Source organism: Elgaria multicarinata, chromosome 19 (genome assembly GCF_023053635.1).
Source record: "Elgaria multicarinata webbii isolate HBS135686 ecotype San Diego chromosome 19, rElgMul1.1.pri, whole genome shotgun sequence".
Taxonomy (NCBI): Eukaryota; Metazoa; Chordata; class Lepidosauria; order Squamata; family Anguidae; genus Elgaria; species Elgaria multicarinata.
In genome coordinates this window covers 18,197,683-18,223,326 of record NC_086189.1, presented here as the reverse complement: position 1 = coordinate 18,223,326, position 25,644 = coordinate 18,197,683, and the positions used below count along the sequence as shown (strand labels likewise).

General features: G+C 49.9%; 1 protein-coding gene across 1 annotated transcript in view; it reads left to right on the top strand.

Moving 5' to 3' along the window:
* The first annotated feature begins 12,017 nt into the window (after positions 1-12,017).
* The window catches only part of NCS1 (neuronal calcium sensor 1), a 31,720-nt gene continuing 18,093 nt past the window's right edge, over positions 12,018-25,644 (top strand). The window contains exon 1 of the mRNA XM_063145008.1: positions 12,018-12,250. Coding sequence (XP_063001078.1) covers positions 12,187-12,250 — 64 coding nt within the window. The 5' untranslated portion in view covers positions 12,018-12,186. The remainder of the gene's footprint in view (positions 12,251-25,644) is intronic.

Here is a 25,644-nt window from a genome sequence, read left to right as displayed (position 1 = left end):
GACGTATATGGGCCATTTTAGAAGGGGTGGGCTTGCACCTCCATCTCGTAATCAGCTACGGTAGCTCCTTCCCTGTGCCCTTCTTGGGGTGGGAAAACAGCACAGACACACCACCAAATACAGATAGTGAGGACTTCGGGCTTTAAGAGTATCTTTTTTGAGTTGCTGTATCACAGACCTGTAGCGTAGGAAGCTGTAGGCAAGGGACACTCTAGCTGGAAGACTTTCAGTCCAGATGGCCTATTGATGTGAGTGCAGCTGGGTGAAGTGGGGGAAAGAAGGTATAAACCAGGGGTGAGCAACACACGGGCCGCGTGCAGCCTCCGTCGGTCGCAGCTCCTCCACCCCGTTAAAAAACCCCAAACAAAGTGGGTTCCGTAGACGCTACAGAGTACCAAATAGGTTACATTTAACTCCAAAATACGCTACATTTAACCATCATATTATTCTGTAGCTTTTGGGAGTATGTGGTGTGTGTCCAATTTCAGCCCTTTGGTTTTGGGGAGGTGCCCTGGGCACTGCGTGGCGTCTTGGGCGCAGAAATGCCCTCTGGAACTTGCCCACCCCCGGAGTAAACCCTTCTGTTTGATAGGGACTGCATTCTAGATTTGGCAGGGATTGTAATCCACTTTTAGGTCCTGGGCTGACATGTTCTGCTTCTGGGCCGAAATTCGGTCTCACGGTTCCCTTCGCTTTCTGAACCTGGAACTTCTGCAACGTTGCAGGCTCTTAAATCACCCCATTTTAAAAACGGTTAGGGCAGGGTGGCTTGGCGGGGCAGAGGAGAAGAGGGAGGGAAGTTCACAGGGATCATTTGCCCTCTGAAAGATGGAACGCCAGCCCTCCGCTCCGTTCGCTCAGCAGCAGCGAACTATTGGATAAGGAACTGAGAGAACTTCACACGTGGCGGCAGAGCGTTGGCTTGAAACAACATGCCCACCGGCTCCTTACAAGGCTGGGCTTCCCCCACTTTTAAAATATCCTTTTAAAGGTTTGTGGGTTTTTTATATATGTGAAGAAAGACAATCTCCCAACCCCCTCTTCTCCTTGCCCTAGAACCAATCACACCCCCATTCTAGAACCCATTAGGTAGCGACTCTAGAACCCATTGCGGGGCTACTCTGGAAACAATGTTTCCTTCCCATGAACGCTTCGGACTCCACGCTTCTCAGTGCATTCCTGGAGGTTCCGGCATCCCGCGTTAAAGAAGAGCTTGTAATATCCACGTTGGCCTGGGGCAGCCCAGGTTTTTATATCTGAAGACTTTGTAGCCAGAGAACCAATTCAGTAGCTGACCAAAATACTTGGTTAATCTGGGGAAGAATTCTGTGTGCTTTCTTCTTTTTTCTCTCTCTTCCACTTTTTTTTTTAATAAACTTCCTAAATAAGCTTCTGGATAAAAATGCCACCATCTTAACAAAACGTAAAAATATTTCATTTTTTTTTTTAATGCAAGATTTGCGTGTGTGCGTTTTCCCTCCTGGGGACCTTGAAGCGTCTCTGTTCCGTGTCCAGGATTTGGGATGCAAAATGAATCCGTGTTTTAAGGTGTGTGTCTTCTTTTTTTTTAATTGCCCTTTTTTAAGAAAAATAAAATGACAGTATTTATGTAAAAGGAGCAAGGGGGCATAGAAATCAGGGGGCTTTCTTTTCCTCTATGTAATGTGGTTTTCCTGCCGTGGAACAGGTGTACAAAATTAAAGATTTGATGATTAGGAATCTTTCATCCTGCCGTTTTAATTGCTTTACTCCTGAGCACGGTTGAACATTAAAGGGAAGTGAAAACGTGGATCGTTTTTCGTACGTTGCAGCTTTTAACGAAGAGAAACTTTTAAAAAAAGTGGTACAGTCCTTTTAAAAGTGGTACAGTCCTCGCCAGCTTACTCTGCTGTTGTGGGTATAGACCAGTAGTAAGTAGTGACACTAGAGGTGGTGACACTAGAATGTGACCTAGAAGGAATAAGGATGTCGGAGCTAGATCAAACAAAAGGCCCACCTCATCCTAGATCCTGCTTCCTCAGCAGCCAACAGCACGTAGTTAAACTGCGGAACTCACTACCACAAGATGGGGTGATGGCCACCAGTTGGGATGGTTTTAAAAAGGGGTTGGATAAATTCCTGGAGGAGAAGGCTATTCATGGCTCCTAGCCCTGATGGCTACGTGCTACCTCCAGTATTGGAGGCAATAAGCCTATATACACCAAAGCCCATAACCTTCCCAAGGAGGTGTTCTCTGCTGCTTCCGTCCTAGATTTCTTCACCAGGGCCAGGAAAGGTTGCTGAAGATATTCAAGGCGGGAATCAGACCATCAAAGTGTTCTTAAAATAGCCCTCCTGTGACTTTATGTCTGCAAGCTGAAGAGCGGATCGATCAGGTGTCTGCGCTTCGGAGACCGGAGGAAACTTCGGGCCGCGAAAGAAAATCACCTCTCTTAAAAAAATAAAGGCCCCGGGCAGCAAAACAGCTGCTGTGGGTCAATTTGAAGGCGGCCTGGAGTCTCAGTTCAGAAACTGAGACTGCGGAGGAAGGGGGGATTTCCTTCAGGTACTGCGGCAAGGGTCCCCGACTGTTTTGAGTCGGTGGGCGTGTTCGGAACGTCGAGGGACCGTTGTGGGCCCTCTCACAAAATGGCTGCCGTGGGCGGGTTGCCCACACCTAAGATGGCTGCCACGGTGGGCATGGCCGCTCGCAGGACTCTCATTTCCCAGCATGGCGAGATGGGGAAAAAAATTGCTCGAGAAGCCGAGCAGGAGGCAAAGGTGTGCTCTGAGCTTCAAAAGACAGAACACTGTTCTTTGGAAAGCAAATAAAAATGGCACCGGAGCGCCATCTTTATTTGGCTGGGTAGCACTCCAGGCGCTCGGCTTTTTAAAAAAGAAAGTGTGACTTTTTTTAAAAAAAGTATCTTCAGGAATAAAATAAAAATCAGGAGGGGAACGGAGGCCACCTTGTTTCTGCAGGATTTGAATCCGCCTCCTCTGGAAGATGGGTGAGTTGGCGGCTGCTTTCCATCTGCAGTCTATAACAGCTCTTAGCTGGGGGCTGCAGGATTTGAACCCACCACCTTCTGCAGGGGAAGAAAGTGCTCTGCTCGCTGTGCAATGGGCCGTCTCACTGTAGGAGCCCTCGTCCAACCTGGTGACCTCCAGGTGGGTTGGACTACAGCTCCCAGCATCCCCCAGCCATGCTGGCTAAGAATGATGGGAGTTGGATTTTTTTTGGGCGGGGTGCTACTGGGACCTTAGACATGTGTCCTAAATTTTTCCTCCTGATGGTACCTCTGGCCCTTGGGCTGAAGTGCTCTTGAAACCAAATTAGCAGAGGGCCCCAATCTAATGTGCACTTATTTAGGAAAAAGTCGTATGGAAAGGTTTACTCCCGCGTCAGCACTCAAGGCGGCACACATGCAATAGGTCTATCGCATGGAAGGAAGTCCCACTGACTGACAGGGTTTACTCCTGAGTAAAACACGCCCAGGGGCACACTGTGAGGCTGGAATCATTTGCACGCTTACCTGCGAAGAAGCCTTGCTGGGCTTTGTGGGACTTGTTCTTGAGTAAGCACAGCCCCAAGGGAGTTGTTATTCAGGAGTAAGCCCCGCTGAACTGTCCAACCTCCTCCCCTCTCGCTCCACCAAGTACCAGCTAGATGGGCAAAAACGCCCATCTAGCAAAAAATGCGGAGTGGGAGGCGACGATGGCGTCGGCGCTCTTCCCGCTGCGCATGAGATGCCTGTTGGCCTCCAGGTTCGGAGACGGACTGGCACCATGATAGAATTGCGCCATAAATGTGCCACCGTAACTGTTATCTTGCATCATCGCAGCGCATAGTTGAACTATGGAATTCCCTCCCACCAGATGTAGTGATGGCTCCCAACTTAGATGGCTTTAAAAGGGGGCTTGGATAAAAAGCCTGCTTCCCTCAAAGGTGCAGAACGTTAAACCTGGGGGCCAAATGCAGCCCTCCAGAATTCCCCAGTAGGCCACTCCCCTTTCCCCAACCCTTATCCATTGGGCAGTTCCCTGGCTTTCATCCCATTTTTCTCCAGTCTAAATGGTTGGAATACTTCTCCTAAGGCCGTGTTGCTTACAGGCCAAGCTTTTTTTAAAAAAAATGGCCACACCTTTTTTGCCCTTGGCCACGCCCACTACTAGAATGCGCCCCCCCCCAACAGCTCCGAAATGGAATTCGTCCCAAGGGTTGGGCTTGTGCCTTGCGGTCTCTCTCTTTCGGTCCCTCCCGTTGTGTCTGCTGTCTCGTTTTCAGCCTCCGCGTTTTCTCTGCTCAACCTCGCCTCATCCCAGAGGTGATGGCTCTTTGCATAAACGCTTTCACACCAGCAGTTTTGCAATATGGCGAACAGATGATGATGTGTGTGTGTGTGAGAGAGAGAGAGAGAGAAAGAGAGATTTTCTGCAAACTTGCTTAATGAAAGGCCCGGGCTGCGGGGTTCGGAAGCTCAGTGCAAGACGTCGAGGGGCTCAAACAACTTTCCGTGCCTTTAGGTGGTATGTTGTTGCTCCTCAGGGGAGGGAAAATACTCAACACGGCTCCTGGTTATGTTGCACTTAGCGTGCGCAAGGTGAGAGCAATGCTGTAAGAGGAGACGCTGAGAAATGTGAGACTCAAGGCTTCATTCAAGAGTAGTCGGGGCTGGCGTAGCAGCATGGAGCATTATTCTCATTATTTATTAGATTTCGTAGGTGCCGGTGAGCCAAGTTCTGGGTTCAAATCTCACATCAGCCACCAACAACTTCCCAAGTGGCTTTTGGCAAGACACGGTTAAGTCGGCCTCATGCCCCTGCTCCTGCCGTAGGGTGCTTAAACTACCGCCTGGCCTTATAGGACAGTTGCCTTGAAAAAATGTTTGCAAGCTAGTTTATTATTTTTATCTATTTATTTTATTTCTTGCATTTTCATAGTTACTTTTGCTTGCCTCCGGCAATTTGGTGGAGGAGGGACAGCGAGTCCCATTTCTGTGCAGGGGGCAAAGGACAGAGTTCTCTTCTGCCAGACTGTATGCAATTCTTGGTCGCCTTTGGCAACCAGGCGAGAGCTTAGAGACAAAGCTGGTGTCAAGGTAGCTGAAGTGATGGCCATGTTCATACAACACACGTAGCCTGGCTTACCTTTCATGAGCGTACTGGTGTAGTCTGCCACTTTGCTCCCTGTTGGTTCCTCCTCCTAGCAGGAGTAGCTAAGTACTCAATGTCCTAGTCCTAAATGGACACATTTGTTACATTTGGTTTCTCCCACATTCAATTAAAAACAAATAAGTTCTTTTTTTGTCCTGAATTTGGAGGACTTTGTGAATTTGGATAAACGCTCAAGCGAAATATTCCCCCATCCTTAGCGCTGGGGGAGGCCAGCTGGAGTACTTCATAGGTAGGTTTATTTTTTGGATTTCTCTGCTGCACACGGATGGCCGTTGCAATTAATAGAGCAGAAGGTATTTGGCATCTATTAAAGATTTAAGTTTCCGAGCCCAATTCAAGGGGCTAGTTTGAACCTACAAAGTGTTACACAGCTCAGGACCGCAATTGCTGACAGAGCACTTCTCCCGGAATGAACTTACCCCTACACTGTGTTCATCATCTAAGGCCCTTCTCTGGGTGCCGCTTCTGAAAGAGGCTCTGAAGACAGCAAGAAGGGAAGAAGGCCTTTTCAGTGGTGGCCCCGCGAATGCTAGGATGATTTCCCCAACGAGGCCTGTGTGGTGCCCACATTGTTATCTTTTCATCACTAGGTTAAGACCTTCCTCTTTGCTCAGACGTTTTCATCAGGTCCTGGATTTTTCTTCGTGGCGATTGTTCAAAACTGTTTAGATCCATGTGTGTTTGTGCTCTCGGTTTATATGCTTGTACGTAAAGGCAGGTGGACAAGCAGGTTGCAGTGAGGAAGAAGGGAATGGGCCAATGAGAACCGTGGGGTTCTCTTGGAACTTCCCCAAGTCTGCTGATACTTGTGTATGGCTGGAGCCATTTTGGCTTCCCAAGGACCGGTACTTGGAGAATATTTGTATTATTAGTATTACGTTATTTTTATCACAGCAGCTCCCCTGCCAGTTTTCTTCCTCGCACCTGGGATACAATAAATCCAGCAGTTAAGGAGAGAAAGGCAGCCCGTTTTCTGGCGTCTTTTTCATCCTCTGGACGCATGATCTTGGAGGCAGGGCAGGTTTTAAAATAGAACCGAATCCCGTTAGCATCTTGTTTTCTCAGCATCGGCTGGCCGATGTGAGGGTTGCCAGGAGGTCAGGAGGAGTTAGGTCTCTATACGCTTCGTTCTCTCCAAAGAAAGAGCAGCCCCATCAAAACGCAGCTGCCAATTCTGCACCCGAGAAACAGTTGTTCTGCGACCGCAAGTGAAGCAAAGGGATTCTGCATTTCATAAACATGGAGAGGGGCAAAAGACAGGGGTGAAATCAAAAAAACCCACCCCCGCATCACTGAAAATTCTGTCATTTCTGTTTTGCCACACGCTTAGGGATGTGTGAGGATTTCATTCCGATTCGTTGTCGGATTCGCCCGATTCGCAAGCCGAAATGGGGGAGCGGTTTTTGGAGAAACCTCGCACGTTCCCAAGCCGACAATCGTATTTGAAAAAATGCGTTGGCTAGGGGCAAAAAGTGTGCTTTAAAAATGTTCATAAGGGGAAAAATGATACTCCGGCGAGGCGCGCGGCACAGCACTAAACCTAAAACCATGACCACTAGTAGCGCATCCCGTTTATAATTTTGTGTAGATTTTTTTTATTTTGTGAGAGCGCCTACAACACTCTCAAAATTCCACCGATCCCAAAAGGCTGGGGACATCCTGCAAAACCATTTCATTCGATCTTAGGCCCTGCGTCCCATTTTGACCCAAAAGGGGGTCTCGTTTTGGAGAGAAAGGGAGTCACCAAGATGGCACCTTCGCCTTAGATGCCCCAGCTAGCATCCCAAGTTCGACACCTGCAGCTCTTCTAAGAATCTCTCTTCCCTCTTGCGTCCGCCTATAAAAAAAACCCGGCCTCTCACTCGTGCCGAAGATACGTTGACAAATACCGCCGCTCCGTCCCTAAGCATTGCTGCTTTAATGAGCTGTTTTCAGAACACTGCCTAATAGAGGGCTATGTATTTTTCAAATTGCTGCTAAAGGGAATACGTCCCTGGACAATTCATAGCGGGGCTTTCTTTCCCGAGGACAGGAAGCGTGCTCTCTCCATGTAATCGGATCCATTCCTCATTTTCGGTACTTCTCCTTTCCTTGAATTTACCACTGTAGTTATGGGATTTCTGGGAGAGCTGTTTTGGTGTTGTCAAGCGAAGACGTGTCTAGCTTGAAGCTGGCCAACGAGCCCAACGCCTTGGCTTGAGCCTGGAAAACAATGGGCGATGAGTGCAGATCTTTCACTCTTGGGATGATGTGAACCCGTGCCCCAGTTAGGAGCCCCGCGGCTGCATTTTGCACTGACAGAAAGTGTTTGGACGCTCTTCAAGGGTTAGCCCCATGTACAGCGCATTGCGGTAGTCTAACCGTGATGAAACTAAATCATGGATAACTGTTGGCACGTCAGACTGACTTGGGTGCGAGCACAGCAGGTGTACTGGATATAGGTGCACAGACGCGCTCCTTGCCACCGCTGCCACCTGAAGATTCAAGGACAGCAAAAGGATCCAGGAACATTCCCAAGCTACGAACCTAATCTTTCAGGGAGAGCGCAACTCCATCCAGGTTGGCTCCCAGTCCCTGGGCAGGGCTTTCTACTAGTCAGCGACACTTGTCTGGGTTTAATTTCAGCTTGTTCAACTTCACGGGCTTCCATTACAGGAAGACAGATTTTGGTTGAACATTAGCAGAAAGGTCTTTGAGTTAAAGATTCTGAAGCTGATAACTCATTGCCCACGGAAACCTCTCTTGGCATCTGCTGGGCTTCCTGCCTCTCCCGATTTTAATTTTATTTCTTTGCAGTTTTTTAAAGTATGACTTTTTCATCTGGGAGGCTGGCCTGCTGCACTGCGGACCGCCGTCCTCCATCTCCACCTTTATTTGGGTTCCGGAGCGTGCGTTTCGTGTTTTGGAGTGGAGTCCCCCCCCCCACCCCGTCTGTCTTCTGTTTAGGCTTTCGGGCAAGTGATGTTTTCATTTGGTCTCGCCAGTTGGCTTTCTGGGAAAGGAGAGTTCCGTGACCACCCACGCCCACTGTGGCGGCCATTTTATGAATGAGCAAGCCCCACCCCCAATGGCAGCCATTTTGTGAGAGGGCCCACAACACTCTCAAAATTCCAAATGTGCCCACTGACCCCAAAAGGTTGGGCATTGTTGGCCTACGGTTTTGGTTGACTCTCCTTCATTGCGGGCCTTCGAGCAAAGGTTGGACAGCATTCTTTTCGGGATTTCTTGTCTCCCACTTTTTTTGGTATGCATCCAGCATCAAATCAGTGATGCAGTTAGGGAAATGTGAAATACACCCGCCCTTATGCCTGAGTGCCCTCTAATCAGAGTTTAATTTCATCCCAGGCTCCCTAGACCATATCTCTGAAATCTAAATCGAATGTCATGGCTGCCTGGCCTTGGATATCCGAAAATACAATATTCGGCCGTGGTTCTTCGCCGTTGTTACTCCTGCTTACGTCCTGGGCGCAAGCACTGCCCTTCCTGGTTCTTGCTCACGCTTGGCAGAAATCTGTAGATGAAATCAAGCTGTTTTATGTAGCCACGTTTTTCTTTTTCTTTTAATGTCTGGGGCGTGTGTTGCATATCCCAGTGACTCAACTCAAAACACTAGAAATTTATGCATGTGTAGTTAGACCAAAAAACACACTTTAATTCCCAGCATGCCCCAGAGACACCACTATCCACCAAACAGATTCAGCACCATGGAGAGTTCCTTTAAGGTTCTAACTGGCTCTGACCGAAACCCAGCATGGATTCACTGGATCCCCCACTGAAATTGGAGACACCAGCGACCAATGCCTTGAATCAGGCACAGAATTGAACCCCTCTTGGTCTGTGGGCCACGTTCCCGACCAGGGAAGCTTTGGGGACCCACATGGCAGGCCCCACAAAAGTGGGAGGGTTCAAAGCTGATGTGGGTGGCGCCCCCCGAAAAGCTTTTTTCCCAAAACTTAATTGATGCTGGGAAGGGGGATGACGAGATGCCCTTAGGATGTATTGGACTACAACTCCCAGAACGCCCTGACCCATGGCCATACTTATTGGGGCGTATGGGAGTTGTAGTCCAAAACATCCCCAAGCCACCGAGTCGCCCACCCTTTCATGATGGAGAAGAGGGGAAGGGATCAACCTGACTCGAGAGGCATCCTGTTGTGTCTCTGTAAGATTTGACTGCTCCAACCATTTTTTATTCCCAGTTTCGGCGCCTGAGCGGATCAGGGCCCCTGTCTCCCATGGGCTATCCCTTTTTGGCGGCTGGGCAGCTTTGTTGCGGTCAACCTGCAACTGAGACTGATGGAGCGTAAAGAGGGGACAGGAGATAATGGAAAGTAACGGTTCGCGATCGTTATGCCAGATTCTTTTGCCTAATGTGCTCGAAGACTTCATCCCGGCGTGTTTTCTTTGCTTCCATGGAGATTAGGAAAATAATGGATTGCCATTTGCCAAGGCCTGACAGAGCTGCTGCTGGGTTTCATTTTGAGGGGGCCTTTGTGTCCCGCCCCTTATCTCTGGCATTCCCAGAAAGTTGCTTCCCTCCCCTTTAATTGAAGCTTATCAGGGCAGCAACCACTGAAATAGCCCCTGGAACAGAGATTAAGGGAATTTAGCCGGAGGCATACAGGATATGGCTTGGAAGCCAAAAACTGCAGCACAACAGTGGTGTGATGAAAATTCTGCGCTCCGGGGCCAGCTGAATTCTGCAACCTGGAAATATTAACGCAAGTTGGACGCTTTGGCATCATCGGGGAGGGAGCAGGGCTCGTTCCTATCCGCCCACCCACCCAGACTTTTGGGATGTCCTGCACTTTTGTTGCACTTTCATAAGGACTAGTAACCTGCTTGTAAAGCAACAGCTAAGATGTGCAGGAGGTGGAATTCTATGCCCAAAGCCAGGTCTGTGCTTTTTCTTGCATTCCTATGGCATTTTGGCATATGCAAAGGTCACAATTATTCCATTAGTCACATCAAAAAACTTCACAGTTAACCTTCGAAACTGGGCCTACCAAAATACATCCACACCAGCATCCAGAAAGCAGCCATAATTTAAAACATGCTCAATAGCCAGGAAATCCCTGAAAGAGTAAAAGATACCATGACCTGGCAAAGCCCATTAGGTTCATCTATAAAAACCGCCATGAGCAAATAATAATAATAATAATAATAATAATAATAATAATAATAATAATTTATTTATTACCTTCATATACCGCCCCTTAGCCGAAGCTCTCTGAGTGGTTTACAGAAGTTAAAAACAGTAAACATTAAAAGTATACAAAATTTAAAACCATCAAAACCGTAAAAACAACAGTATAAAAACAACGGCATCCATTTAAAAAAACCGTTCTGGGGTCTGTTAAAAAACAAACTTAGCGTTGTTAAATGCTGCTAAATGCCTGGTAGAAGAGGCGTTGAACTCAAGGCAGCTTTACAAAATTAAAACATATACAATTAAAACATAGAATTATACAAAAGTTAAAAAAATATATAATTAAACCAGCTGTAATATTAAAACATTTTTTAAAAAATTAAAAGACAAGTAAGAATAAAACATCCAGCGTATTAACAGACATCCAGACTCTTCCCAAAGGCCTGCTGGAACAAAAAAGCTTTTGTCTGCCTCTGAAAGTATAGTAAGGAGGGAGCCAGCCCAGCTTCCCTGGAAAGGGAGTTCCAGACCCTTGGAGCAGCCACCGAGAAGGCCCTGTCCCGGGTTCCCACCAGGCATGCGTAAGATGGTGATGGGACGGAGCGAAGGGCCTCCCCTGAAGATCTCAGAGCCCGGGCAGGCTCATAAGGGAGGATACGGCCTTTCAGATCACCTGAACCCGAGCCGTGTAGGACTTTATAGGTCATAACCATCATTTTGAATTGTGCCTGAAACCAAGGGAGCTGTTGCAACACGGGAGTTGTAATCGCGCCCCAGCTTTGTAATGGGGCCTTTTCTAACGATGGCTTGGTCAATGTCGACATTTCCCAGGAAAAAGGAATGGCGTTGGTGCATCGCCCGAAAGCATTTTGTGATTCGCCGGCGCGATTTTCCTGACTTCTCCTATTGGCTCTCGTCGACGTCAAGGTTTCGGACAGTTTAGTGTGCTGTGGGGTTTTTTTTCTGCAAAAGGAGGGGGAAACTGTGAATGGAAAAGGTACTGATTTGCGGTTCCCCCCTCCTTTCCTTCCTCCCCCCCTCTTTAAAGGAAAAGCCAAGGGAAGACAAAAGGAACCTCGCCTGCTTGCCTTGACTGGCACATTCCAGTTAACACCTTATCAGCGCAGCAGCGCATCCGAGCTTGCTGAAGCAACCCGGAGAGCGCGAGAGGCGGGAAGAGAGGCAGAGAGGAGGGCGTTTTGTAACCAGGGGCGACCGCGGCAACACTCCCCACAGCCACAGCGAAAGGAGAGACCGAGGCACGGAGAGAAAGAGAGCGCGAGTGAGCGAGAGAGACGGAGAAAGGAAACGCAGCCGGGAACGGAGAGAAAATCCCCCCTCCGCAGGGAACGCTTCTGTCGGCGGAGAGGCGAACATTCGCCCCGAAGCTCCCGGCCTCCGGCGTTCCGATTCGGGTCGCTGCGTGGAATTTCTGCCTTTGGGGTTTGCTGCCAAATCGACACAAGCCTTTTCCTCCACCGCCACCCCCCCCTTTTGCTGGGTATGGAAAAGAAACTGCCGCTCCCCCAACCTCTGCAGCTCTCTTGAGAGCGCCGGGTTTCTACGCCAAGGAAGGAAGGAGGCTTCCAGGACTGGACTGCCGCATCTGAACGCATCAAGGAGATCCCCCCGCTGCACTCCACTTTCCCCTCTCTTTCTCTCTCCCCCTCCCCCCCATTTCCTTCCATCCTCTCCCCCCCCCCTTCCCCGGTGTTGCCGCTGCTACGGGAACGCGGTCCGAAGCGTCAGCTTCGTGTTCAAAACTGAGAGCGCCTCCTCTCTCCCGCCGTCCTATATGTCTCTTCATTGAGCAAAGGGAGGCCCATCGCGCGAAAAATTTATGCCCTGCTAAGTCTGGAGGAGACACCCGCCGGGCCGCCATGGGGAAATCAAACAGCAAGTTGAAGCCCGAAGTTGTGGAAGAGCTGACCAGGAAGACCTACTGTAAGTCCTTTTCATGCCCACCCCGAAGCAAAACTGTGAAATCCTTTGGGTGGGCTCACTTCCTGGTGATTGTCGGATTTCGGAATCAGGCAGAGGGGAGGCTGTGGATGGGGAGGGTTTTTTTTTTTTTGTCTCTTTTGGTGGAGAGGAGGTGTTACCTATGCAGTCATTAGCGATGCGAAGCCATAGGTCACGAATTTGGGTTGGGGCCGCGGGGAGATGAATTTGGCTGTAGTTTAGCAGTGCTATATGATGCGCTGATTAAAAAGCAGAGGGTTTGGAAAAGAGAATGGCATTGGGCGAGTGGGGGCGGGTGGACGGGGAGAAAGGGGGTGTCATTATTTCTATGGCACAGGGAAGCAAAAAGGCCAGCAGGTTTTCCTCTCTCTCCCCCCCCCTTCCAAGGGGCTCGCGTGCTCTGCGGTGATTCATGCGCCTTGTCATCCAGAGATGCTCATAGCGACAACCACTCTGGGTGGGTGGAGGCGGGCTGAGCCGGAAGGGAGTCAGGGCTGGTGTATGTGCGCGCACCATGCGCCCATGTGCTGGGGAAAAGAGAGGAATGGTTGCACCATTTCTGAGGCTTTGGGGAGGAGGGATTTCTACCCCTCACGACGCACCCTCAAAAGGCCTAGCAATCCGGGGGGTGGGGTGGACAATTAGTCTGAATGAGAGACCAAGAGAGAAAAGCGTAATGCGTGGTGAGGGATAGAACAAAACAAAACGCAGGCAGAAAACGTGGTGTGTCCCCCCCACTCCGTTTCCTCGATTTCCCCACCAGGCATTTTGCGGGATAATTTTGCGTGGCGTTCTGAAATTTGGATGGCGAATATGGCTTATGGTTTTTGAGATTTTTCGTTCCTTCCTCTCCGCCGTTGTGATAGCGGGCCCAGAAAATTGGAATACAGGCTTGCGCCTCAATGAGTTCCCCTATTGCGTGTGGGTTTGGAAATTCTGCGGGTGGCTTTTACCGCACGCCCGGGTTGCTGCATTGCCAGTCAGCGAGGGATCTTTGTGGTTGATTTGTGTTTGCTTCCTAGCAGAAGTATTTAGTTTGGCTCACTGATTTGAGTCGACTGGAACTATTCCCACACACCCTCTGCAGCGCTCCCGTCTTGGTACATGGGGGAAGCCGCATTGATCAAACCAGATTGCGGCTTTCTGGGAACGTCTTGTTCTTAAAAAGAGAAAGTTACTAGTCCTTATGGTGGGCAGAAATTTGTTCGGAAATGCAAACTCCTAAAAGCCCATGGTGTGTGTGTTTGGGACCTGGGGTGGTGGTGTCTACATAAAATTGCCGTCGGGGCTTCAGTTATCTATCCCCATGTCCGACAATGATGCTGAGATAACAACAAAATGCAGAATTAGAACAAACGTCAGCAAAAGGATGATCATTATGCAAATGTGCTTAATTTGCATAATCAGGGGAGGAGAATTCCTTTTCTCTTGGGACAGGACTTGGAGTATCTTGGTGCAAAATGTTACTATACGAAAGCATTAGAGAGAAAAAAAGAATCTCTGTGATTTATGAAAGAGGATCATCTTTCCTCTAAAAACATTTTCTCCGTTCCCACTTCCATTTTAGCCTCACGACAGCCCTGCGATGGTGACCAACCTGAGTTCACTCAGTGAATACTGCGTCACGGATGAGCTGGGATTATCACCTGGGGTGCCCCAATTTAAATCCGATCCTCTCTTCGTTATTATTATCATTATTGTTGTTATTAATATTTATTAGAAGGGAAATTCCTGGAGACGGCGATCCATGGCTACTAGTCCTGATGGCTTGATCCTGCCTCCAGTATCAGAGGCAGGAAGCCTATATATATATATATCAGTTGCTGGGGAACATGGGTGTGAGGGGTCTTTTGCAGGTATGTGGGTCCCTGGTCGACAACTGGTTGGCCAATGTGTGAACAGATGTCAGACTAGATGGACCCTTCGTTTGATCCTGCAGGGCTCTTCTTACGTTCTTATGAAAGAAAAAGACTCAAAGTGACTTGCAATAAAAAAAAATAAAACCTTCAAAATTTAATACAGCTGCAACAATTAGCCTTCAAAATACCACCGCCACATACAACAACCAAAACTTCAACCCCCACGGTCTTGTGGCAGCGGAATCCATGACGTTGACTTCTGTTCTGCCAAAGCTGCCTTTCCTTTCACCTGTCCTCAGCCTACTGTTCGTTGGTCGGGAGGAAGTCCCCGGTTTGTGTCCCGGCTTTTCCAGGTAGTCCTGTGCGGAGGGTGGGGAGCGGGATTCCTGTGTGAACCCCTGGAGAGCTGTGGCTGCCTGTCAGTGTTGACAATCCTGGGCCAGATGGCTCCAGCTTCCAACGATCTGCTTTAAAGCTGTCTTTTTACCAGTACTATGAGGACTGGAACCTTGCTTTGGCTTTTAAGAGGAACGGCTGTAGGTTAGAAGGTCCCAGGTAGAGCTGGGAAAATTCCTGCCTGAATCCCCGGAGAGCGGCTGCTGCCAGTCAGTGCCGGCAATACTGGGCTACATGGACCAACGGTCGGACTCTGTAGAAGGCAGCTTCTGATGTGATCTATTTCATTGTGACACACACACACACACGAATTATTATAAGAGAGGAAAATCTACCCCTTTTCTATCGATCTCCCCCATGCTCGAAATTTTGGATGGTATGTCCAGCGGGACTCCCCAATTTGGCACTCTCCATGTGTGTTGGACACCAACCCCCATCTTCCACAGCCAGACTGTGCTGGCTGGTAGAAGGCCCAATATCGGGTAAAAGATGGGATGATGATGATGATGATGATAATAATAATAATCAGAAGAGGCAGCGAGCCGGGCAGATGCCAAGAGAGGTGTTTGTGGGCTCGTTGGGGCCCACAAGGCACCATGTTGGAGACCCCAGAATTAAAATGGAGCCTCCAGAGGCAGAGGCAGTGTACCTCTAAATGCCACAGGCTGGGGGCAGGAAACATGGAAGGCTTGCTATCTTCATGTCCTGCTCAGGTATCTGAGAAACGGGCCACCGGCCCCGATGCGGCGACTCTTAACGTCCGCATGAATGCATTTCTAAATCCGTGGTTTGCTGCCTGCAGCTTTTCAGTGTGGGAATGGAAGCACCGTTCCGCGGCTCTCCGGGTGTCCCTTGCCGGGAAGCAACGACGGCTGTGGGCTTCTTGGAGACGTTCCCAGAACGCCGGACCGGATCAGCCGTTCCTCCCCAAGCTGGTGGCCTTTGATACGGGTCGGACTGCAGTGCCCAGCATCCCCCAGGCTGGGTTATGCTGGGAATTGTAGTCCAACCCAGCTGGAGGGCAGCAGTTCGGGGGAAAGCTGATATCGCCGGAGCCTGGGGTCCGACCCAGTGAGCGATTCCTCGCCCTTCACGCGGTACGATAAGCAAGCGAACTTTGTGAAACGACGCTGAGCAGGGCTTCTTCCTTCCCTCCCTTTATTGGCTGTTTGCGTTGTTGGATAATCTGCCTTTCAGAATGGATTTCTCTCTCTCTCACCCCTCCCAACGCCGCTTCGACCTCCCGATTTGACACCCCCCGCTGTCCATCTTGGTGAGCTCTCGGAGCATCTGGCCTGGTCTTTTCGGCAGCACCGAATCGCTCTAACGGGGCGTTCAGTTGATAGCGACGGGGTGTTCTGTGAAAATGGCACAAGGCCGTACAAAGATGGGGGGTGTTATTTGGTGCTGGTTTGCTCAACTCTGCGTGTGTGTGTGGGGGGGGAGGGAAACGCAGGTTGGAAACCCCAGCTTTGCGGAACGATTGAATGCTGAGCACGTTTGCAGACAAAGGTGTGCGCCTCTCTCTCTCTCTCTCTCTCTCTCTCTCTCTCTCTCCCACCCACTTCCTCCGTGGCCATTGCTGCAGTCCCACAGCATTGCTTACCCGAAAAAGGCAATCAATGAGGACGCAGCAGGTCCGTGCACTCGCTGCACACTGGCGCAATGCACAACCCTTTCAAAGCCAGGAGCGCTTTCGGCGGTCCAGGACGGCTCACAGAGCGGACCCGGCCATTCGCCGGATCCTGCCTGCCGATAGCAGGGAGGCGAGGACCCTGCTTCTGTTGGCTCAGATCGCCGGCCCGTCTGAGCCTCAGGGTCAGCAACTGGTGGTCCCTGGGGCCTGATCCTGCCCTTCCACACTGGTTGCTGACTTGGCCATCTGGATTGCGGGCAAGATGTTTTCGGGATTGCCTTTGGCTCGCTACGATACCGTCGCTTTCCTGACAAACTAGTTGCTGACCAAGGATGCAACATTGATTGCACAGCTGTACCAAGTCAGGGGTACGAAACCTCACCCCTCGTTTCCAAATCTGGCCCTCCAGAATTCTGTCCCCTTCCCCTTGGCCCTATCCCAATTCCCTGCCCCCTGATTTTTTGGGTGGTGCCTCGCATTTGGGCACTTCCCTCCTCCCTCCCCCATTCTAAAATGCTTAAATGCCTCCCCTAAGGCTTAGTTACTGGCCCTAAGACCTTTAAGCTACACTATGTTGTTAGTTTGGTCCCACTACCGGATTCCGGCCCCCGAGAGCAGTTCCGAAATGAAATCCGGCCCTCGGGCCGAAAGAGGTTCCACACCCCTGCACCAAACCATCACTTGCTCTCTAAATGCTTTAAGATAACATATCTTCATATTTCTTTTTCCGTTTTGGCCCTCCCCTTTTGAGTTTGGCCCCACCCACCACTGAAATGCGGCCCCCGAGAGCTTCTCTGAAATGGACTCTTGCGTCTCATTACCAGGCAGCAATGATCGGTTCAGTATTGGGCAGCTCTTTCACCGGGAGCTCTCCAGCACGGGTCTCCGCAGGCTGCCCATCAGTTTGTCTTTTGGAATGGCTTTTCTTGATCCGCCCCCCTCCCCTCCGCCGGCTCCCAAAGAAACAAGCAGGCGATGGACGCAGAGAATCCGTCCCCCGCAAAATATGCTCTAGTTCGGCGTGGCTTGCCCTGATGCCGCGTCACGTGGAACTCGTGTAGGCCGGCTGGCTGCTCTCTTTGCATTAGTCAATGCTCCTGTTGGGGGGCCCTCCCCCCAAAAAACCCTTGTAAATATGATTTGCTGTTGACAAAGGCCCGGCAATGAGCAATGAAGAGTGAGAAAACAGCCCCCCCCAGTCCACCCCCATAGACTCCCTTGACGATGGTCACAACGCCAATGGAAGAAGTTTGTGGGTGGATTTATACCAGTCTTGTGTTGGACTATAACTCAGGGCTGTGCTGTTTGGGGATTATGGGTGTTGTAGTGCCACACATCCAAAGGACAGCAGGTTGGAGATGGCTGATCTACCCAGTAGGGAAGAGCAGAGCTGGCGTCAAGGGCAGGCACGGTGGGGCATGTGTCAAGGGCCCACATCCTATCAGAGGTTCATGGACAAGATCCACCCAGAGTTGCTCCTCCTCTTCCCCCTTGCAACCTGCTTGTTCGCCAGCCTCTCCCTCTCGCTGAGACAACAGACATAGTGAGAACTAGGAGCAACAGATGCCGCGGCCTCCTGGCTCTCTGGCTCTCTGCCTGCTGAGCAAGGAAGTGGGAGCCATGATGAGGAAGAGGAGGAGGAGGAAGAAGAGCAGCTGGTGACCCACACATCCAAATGGCACCAGGTTGGAGGGGTCCCATGGAGGCATCTTGCCCAAGGGCCCTCCAAAACCCTGGAGCCAGCACTGAGGAAAAGCACGCGGTATAGTCCTCCTTCTGGGACTGTACCACTTCCCAATGCTGGCAAGGGATTGAATGCTGACCTCGTGTAAAAGCCTTCCCCGCTTGTGAGAAGGAAGCGTGCCGGTGGAAGATTTTCGTCATCATCAAGGGGGAGAATGAAAGAAAAAAATGTCAGAAGAACCCATCAGAGCTTTTGGCAACCAGACCTGATGGGACCTCCTGCTCGCAGCAGGAGGCAAACAGACAGCGTCCACCTGGTCGTTTCCTTGCTACCAGGTAACCCTAACTCTCAGCCATTCCAGCTTGGAGCTTTACTTATCGCATGTTTCCAACGTGGAAACCTGCTGCAAGTTCACATCCTTATTTTGCTTGCTAAATGAACATGACTATAGAATCCTAGAATAGTAGAGTTGGAAGGGGCCTAGAAGGCCATCAAGTCCAACCCCCTGCTCAATGCAGGAATCCACCTTAAAGCATCCCTGGCAGATGGCTGTCCAGCTGCCTCTTGAAGGCCTCTAGTGTGGGAGAGCCCACCGCCTCCCTAGGTCATGGGTTCCATCGTTGTACTTCTCTAACAGCCAGAAAGTTTTTCCTGCTGCCCATCTGGAATCTGCCTTCCTGTCACTTGAGCCCATGATTCCGCATCCTTCACTCTGGGATGATCAAGAAGAGATCTTGACAGGGTGCAGGTGACTCATCCCAGAGTTCTTCTCCAGAGGTGATGACAACCGGTGAGTTTTTCTTGTGCAAACCAGCCCAGGGAAACTGCCAGAGCCAAATCCCTCTTACAAAGGGGGAAAGCGCCGGTTCCCTCCTGGAATTTCCCTGCCAGAACATTTTCCTTGTTCTTTACTTTTGCCCTACGGGAATAAATTGTACAGCTGGGTGTGTCCGACTGCGGTAAGGAGAGACGAGACGTCGGCTTGTGGAATATCGCCTCACCTTTCAGGAAAGTCTTGGGTCTCCCCGCAGAACGCTCCCCATGCATGCTCTCTCTCTCTCTCTCTCTCCCCTTTGTTCTGCCTGTGCCTTTTCATCACCACCTTCCAAAATATATAGTACAGCAGGAATTTAGAGGTTATCACCTATAAAGCCCTCTATGGCTCGGGTCCAGGTGATCTGAAAGGCCGCATTCTCCCCTATGAGCCTGCCCGTGCTCTGAGATCTTCTGGAGAGGCCCTTCTCTCAGTCCCACCAACATCCCCGGCACACCTGATGGGTCCGCGGGACAGGGCCTTCTCGGTGGCTGCTCCAAGGCTCTGGATCTCCCTTCCTGGGGAGGCTAGGCTGGCTCCCTCTGTGCTACAGTTTCGGAGGAAGGCAAAACCGTTTTTGTTTCAGCAGGCTTTTGGAACTATACTGGACCTGTGCTAAAGTATTGGATCCCCCCCCCACACACACACACTTTTAACCTGTTACAGTTTTTTAATTTTAACATGTTTTTAATTTAATGTAGGTTTAATTCTATTTTAACTTTTCTAATTTATATTTAATTGTACATGTTTTAATTTTGTAAACTGCCTTGAGTCCCAGGACTGGGAAGAAGGCGGGATATAAATATCATCATCATCATACCAGGAACCATCTACTTTAGGCAGTGCAGAAATTCAGGCCTGGGGGGCTCAATCCTGCCCCCCTCAAAATTACCCAGATGGGCAGAGTCCTGCCCTGACTTCCATTCCATTAATCCCCTATCGGTTGGTATTTTCCCATCTGCTGTGAGTTCCTCCCCCACCTGTAAAGATTTGAAATGGCTCCCTTAAGGCTCAGTAGCTGCCAGGAAAAGCGTCAAGCTAAAATGTACTGCTGTTTTTGGTCCCAGCCCTTCCGCCCCCACTGCATTAAGGACTAGGAACTTGATTTCCCCACCCTTGATTTAAAAAAGAAGAAGAGAGAATAGAAAAGAAAGCTCATTGTCTCTGCTACTAGATTTGATGCTCTGGCAGGAGGGACTGACAACCCAGAATTAATCCTGGAAGATGGAACGGGCGGATGACCCTGGCGTCAAGCCGAGCGCTCAGCGAATGTGAACGGTGCCAATTTTGTTCAGTTGCAAAGGAGGAGGAAAATGTAGGGTGTCAAAGACAGGAGGGGCTGGTGGCATGGTGCAGAGAGGGAGAAGGAGACGGATCTGAAATTTTGGTTCTCTGCCCCCCGCACCCGAGTTAAAAATATGATGATGCGTTGAACCATGGGCTGTGAGCTCATTTCTAAGGGTGCCTTTTCTAGGTTTTTTCTTTGTCTATCTAGCTGATGGTGATTGTTAGATGCCTTTCTCTAAGAAGGCTCTAGTCTTGAAAAATTTAAAACATTTAAAACTATTGAAAACAAGCATCCTCTAAAACATTGACATCTCCTAAAACAACGAAATTATTGGCGACAACTGTAAACTATTCAACCGATGTACGAAAGAGCCCCGTCATATAGTTTGGAACCACAGACCGACGTATGAAAGAGCCCTGGGCATAGGGACCACAGACCTGGGGCTGCTCCTCTGCACAAGCAACAACAGCCATAAACCTGCACATAGAAATCTAGCATGTCAGGAGGAAAGCTGGGGGTGGGGGCTGACGTGTTAGATTTCTATGTGCGCGGAAGCCTGAGCACTCATCCACACAAGCAACAGCCATAACCCTGTACATAGAAATCTAGCACATCAGGAAGAAAGCTGGGCCTCCCCCTTTTGACATGTTAGATTTCTATGTGCGTGGATTTTGCCTGAAGCAACATACATACAGTATGAATGAGTGACTTCTTTTCTGCGCTTTCAATGTTTAACCAGCGTAGCTAGAATTTTTATGAGAGGAAACCACTGGAGTAAAAAAAAACTTTTTATTTTTTAAACGAACCTAATTTAAATTCCCACTAGGATGGTCTTTCTCAAAACAGTCACCAACCTTCTGCTTCAGAATTATGAATTTGCAAAGAGGGTTTTTGAAAGAAATACCCAGAGACGATTTTATGAGTTTGGGGCTTTGTGCCTATAAACGATTGTTTGTGCAATGTAGATCATTGGCGAAAGCTTCCAATTTCCTGGGCTGTTAACGTTTGACCCGAAGCTGATCATATCTCTGCTTTTTCTGGTGTTCCCGGCATGCAGGAGCAGCCGGCCTGTGGAGAACTATTTAAGATGTATTTGAAAAAGGTGCTTTGCGTGTTGCATTTCTGTTGAAGTCCGTTCCTGACAATGTACAATGCTAAAAATGCAGCAAAAGTTGTGTCTCACACAATTACACTGATCAGAAATTCTTGAGATAATTTTGGGAGGCGTAAACCGGGCACTGATGGGCAGACACCAGGGCCCCCTTACATATTTCTTTTCCCCTTACTCCTTTCCCACTCAAGAGGAAAGTGTGCCTAGAGATGGGTTGAGGTAATTGAGAGCCTCCAAACTCCACTTTGAAGTTTGGTTTGTCTAATTCCCATTCCTGATTGCAAGCTCCCGCCTCTCCCCATTCAAATGGTGGAATATACACGTCCCCCCCCCCCATGGACAAAAGCGTGAAAATGCACATTTCCCCCCCCAAAAAAATGTGCATCCTTTTACGGGCACGTTTTTCCAAAGTATGCGTTTTTGTGGGCAAGCCGTCAAAAATGCGCTCACTTTTGCATTTGGGGTGCAAAACAGGGCAAGTTCAATGGTCAGGAACAAGATTCGTGTGTACCTCGAACTGTGCCTCCAACTTTAACCCAGGAGAAAGGAGTGTGTGCTTCGGTTTTGATCGGAACTCCAGGGAAACCAGTCTCTGTATACAAGTAATGTCATTGTTTTTTTAAAATATTGGCCCCCCCTAAATGTGTTCTCCGTTTTCCTCCTCCTTTCTCTCACTGTCTGTTCGGAACTGAAGTTATGATAATGAAGCAAAGCCATTTGGGAGGCAGGAGCGCAGAAGTGTAAATGCTTTTGACGGGAGAGGAGCCAACGTGGAAGAGTGCCGTGGTGTTGAGTGGGCAGAGAGAGGTGTGAAATGTGATTGCGTTCGACCGGATGGTGCATTCTGTGTGAATGGAGGAAGAGGGATTTATTTATTTATTTCCCACATTTCTATACCGCCCCAATAGCTGAAGCTCTCCGGGCAGTTTGTGAGTGAAGCCTGTAAACCAGCCTTCCTCAACCTGGGGCGCTCCAGATGTGTTGGACTGCAACGCCCAGAATGCCCCAGCCAGCTGGCTGGGGCATTCTGGGCGATGCAGTCCAACACATCTGGAGTGCCCCAGGTTGAGGAAGTCTGCTAAACCATAAGTTACATAATCACATGGACTATAAAGGCCATCGAAAGTTAAAGCAGCACAGAATAAATCCGGATAAAAAAACAAAAATGCAAAATAAAAACCCGCTGCAGCGCAAATATCTTAAAATCCACTTTAAAAACAAGTGAACTGGAGAACCAAAAAAAAAGCTGGGGGGATTTAAAAGAAGTCTTCACCTGGTGCCCAAAAGACCCCAATATGGGCCTGACTGGTGAGGCTCTCTGGGAAGGACTTTCCACCGAATGGGTGCCACCACTAAAAAGGCTGTTTGGTAGCCATTGGCCTCACACCCTTGGGCGGGGGGGTGTCCCTGGACGAGGCCCTCGGAGAATGATCTTGGGTCCAGGCAGGTATAGAAGGGGGGAGATGTTCCTTCAGGTAATTTGGCCCCCAGTGGAGTCTGGGGTCTCCGATTTTAACAAAGCAATGAATCCATTCACGACCAGTCAGAACTCTAAAGGAGCTGTCTAAAGTGCTGAAACCTGTCCGCCAAAACAATTCATAGAATCAGAGAATAGCAGAGTTGGAAGGGGCCTACAAGGCCATCTAGTCCAACCCCCTGCTCAATGCAGGAATCCATCCTAAAGCATCCCTGACAGATGGTTGTCAACCTGCCTCTTGAAGGTCTAAAGCATCCCTGATGGATGGCTGTCCAGCTGCATCTTGAATGCCTCTAGGGTGGGAGAGGCCACCACCTCTCTAGGTCACTGGTTCCAATGTTGTACTGCTCTAACAGTCAGGAAGTTTTTCCTGATGTCCAGCCGGAATCTGGCTTCCTTTAACTTGAGCCCGTTATTCCATGTCCTGCACTCTGGGATGATCAAGAAGAGATCCTGGCCCTCCTCTGTGTGACAACCTTTTAAGTATTTGAAGAGTGCTCTCATGTCTCCCCCCAATCTGCTCTTCTCCAGGCTAAACATGCCCAGTTCTTTCAGAACCTTGCATAGCTCCTTTAGAGTGCCCGCTGGTTTTGACTGAAACCCAGAATGGATTCGCAACTCTGCCGAAGTTAGAGCCACCAGCCTCACTTGCCATTTAGGGCTTTGAAAGTTAACGCCCCTTCTAAAAGGTTGAAATGCTGCCCCCGCCGCTGAGTTACCGGCACTAAGATCTCTCGGCTACAATAGGCCGGTATTTTTGTCTGTTTGGCCACGCCCCTTTGCCCGTAGCCCCGCCCACACCGGAAAGCGGCCCCCGAGAACGGCTGGGAAATGGAATTCAGCTCTCGGGCTAGAAGGGGTTGCACACCTTCTAGGGAATGGCAAAGGTTGTGGGGGAAACGTCCCTTTTCGGAACCGTTGAAAGCGGAGTTGAATGCACTTGGGTCTTTTTGTTGGTAGAAAGGCAGGATCAAAGTCTTAACAAGCAAGAAATAAAGCTGCACAGTGACCCTCCGGAGGGGTGTGTGTCTTGCCGCCTCCTCCTCCAGAGATTAGAAATTCTGCTCGATGGAACTGGCTACTCGGTATCGGTGGCCTGGGTGGACAGGAGCGTGAACGAAGGAGAGGACTGCTTCCCCTCCGCTAGAGCAGCTACTGCAGCGTGGACATTTCTGCCGCAGAAAATTCCCTCTGCTGCTTAGCGGGTGTCAATCCATCACTCCGCTAATGCGTTTTTTGTCCTTCCGCCCTGCCCTCGGCTACATGCTTTGCCCAGCCTCCTCCTGCTGCGGCCCGTCCGTCTCCACCGGGATGGCTGCCTGGATTAAAGAAACTGCCCCCCCCCCCACATACACACTTCGAGCAATGAATAAATATTGATTTATTGCAGGTTAATTCGCATTCCTCTTGAACGAATTCGTTCAGCCTGGTCCCCGGCTTTGCACGCTTTAGTGCTTGGGAACAGGGAAGGCGGGGGCAGGGGAGGTTTCTCTGTCGTTTCTTCTTCATTTATCCTCTCTTGCAGGCCAGCCTACAGCCAAATAGCATTTTATTGGCAGGGCTGGAGAATCAGACGAGAACGGTCAAAGTGTTTAGGAGCGAGAGAGAGAGAATGAATGCCAAAGGGTGGATGTATTTCCCCGTCTGGATTAACATTACAGCAGGAGTAGAAACACACTTCTTTTTTTAAAAAAAAAAGATTATTTGAGCCAACCCGGTAAAAAACCGGGGGCATATTTAGAATTAGGGGCTCTGACATGCTGCCCGTAGGCACCAATCTACCCACGAAAAGCTCTCTTGGTGTTGTCTGAGCTTCCTGGATTATATTTAATTTCTTAAGCATTTAATTTCTTAAGAGTTCTGCTTTGTTGTTCCCTGGTCGACAGCTGCTTGGCCCCTGTGTGAACAGAGCGCTGGCCTAGATGGGTCCTTGGCCGGATCCAGCCTCAGGACTCTTCTGACGTCCTTCCCTTACACCTTTTCGCAACTGGGGTGGGCGACAGCCGAAGTAAGGGCCTCGTTTCAGCGCCATCTTTCTTTGGGTTCTGCCTCACAGTTTTGTGATTCGGACGACAGACTCCCTTTCCCGCCTCTGATTTTAGTTCGTAGATGAATGTCGTTTCTTTTAGCCTGGCCCCTTTGCCTTCTGGGAAATGAGAGTTGCGACTGGCCACACCCACCATGGCAGCCATGGCGGCAATTAAGCTGCAGGGGAAAACTTTCCATTGGAACCAAAGGAAAAACTTTCCATTGGATCCAAAGGACACGCCGGGTAAAAGATCGAGGGCCTGGACAAATAGACTCGGGGCTGATACCCCTCATAGAGCACCAGAATGCTCCCGATTCGGGTTGCCCATGCTGTCTGGGGATTATGGGAGATGTAGTCCAACACATGGGAATGATGGAGGCTGTGATCCAGATGCACCAATGGTCTTTACTCAGTGTTCCTACATTCCTAAGTGTTTCTGGTTGTCTCTGCTCCCTGAATCGTCTCCTTATGGATACAATCACATTACGCTCCCCGAAGGGCCTTCAGGGTCTCAAAACCCGCTTTCTTTCCCCCTGCGGCTCATTAGCTCTGCGCCGTTCTGACAGGGTATCGATTAAGCCATGCCGATAAAGGTCTCCGCGGCAGGAGGGGGGAAGGCAAGCGCGCCAACGTCTCGGAAGGAACCCCAACACGCAGCTATAACTAAGGAGCAGGATGCAGCAAGAGAAGGACGGGCAGATAGCCAAAGGCAGGCCCTTAAAAGAGTGACACGGGGAGAGCAGCAGGGGCGGTGCCAACAGGCTGCATTATTGGACAGCTGCCGAGGGGCCCCATCCCAGCAGGGGCCGGCTGAGAAGAGCCCTCTGGACTTGCTCCTCCTCTTCCCCGTTGCAGCCTGCTCGTTCACCGGCCTCTCCCTCTCGCTGACACAACAGAGGTGGTGAGAAGGAGGAGGAGCAGATGCCACAGCCTCCTTGCTGAGCAAGCAAGTGGGAGCCATGAGGAGGAGGAGCAAGAAGCCCTGGAGAAGGTAGACTCACTGAGTCTGGGGGCTACGGAGGTTTACCGTGAGCCCCTGCCAAAGGAAGTGAGGCAGGTGGCTACCAGGAGCAGGGCCTTCT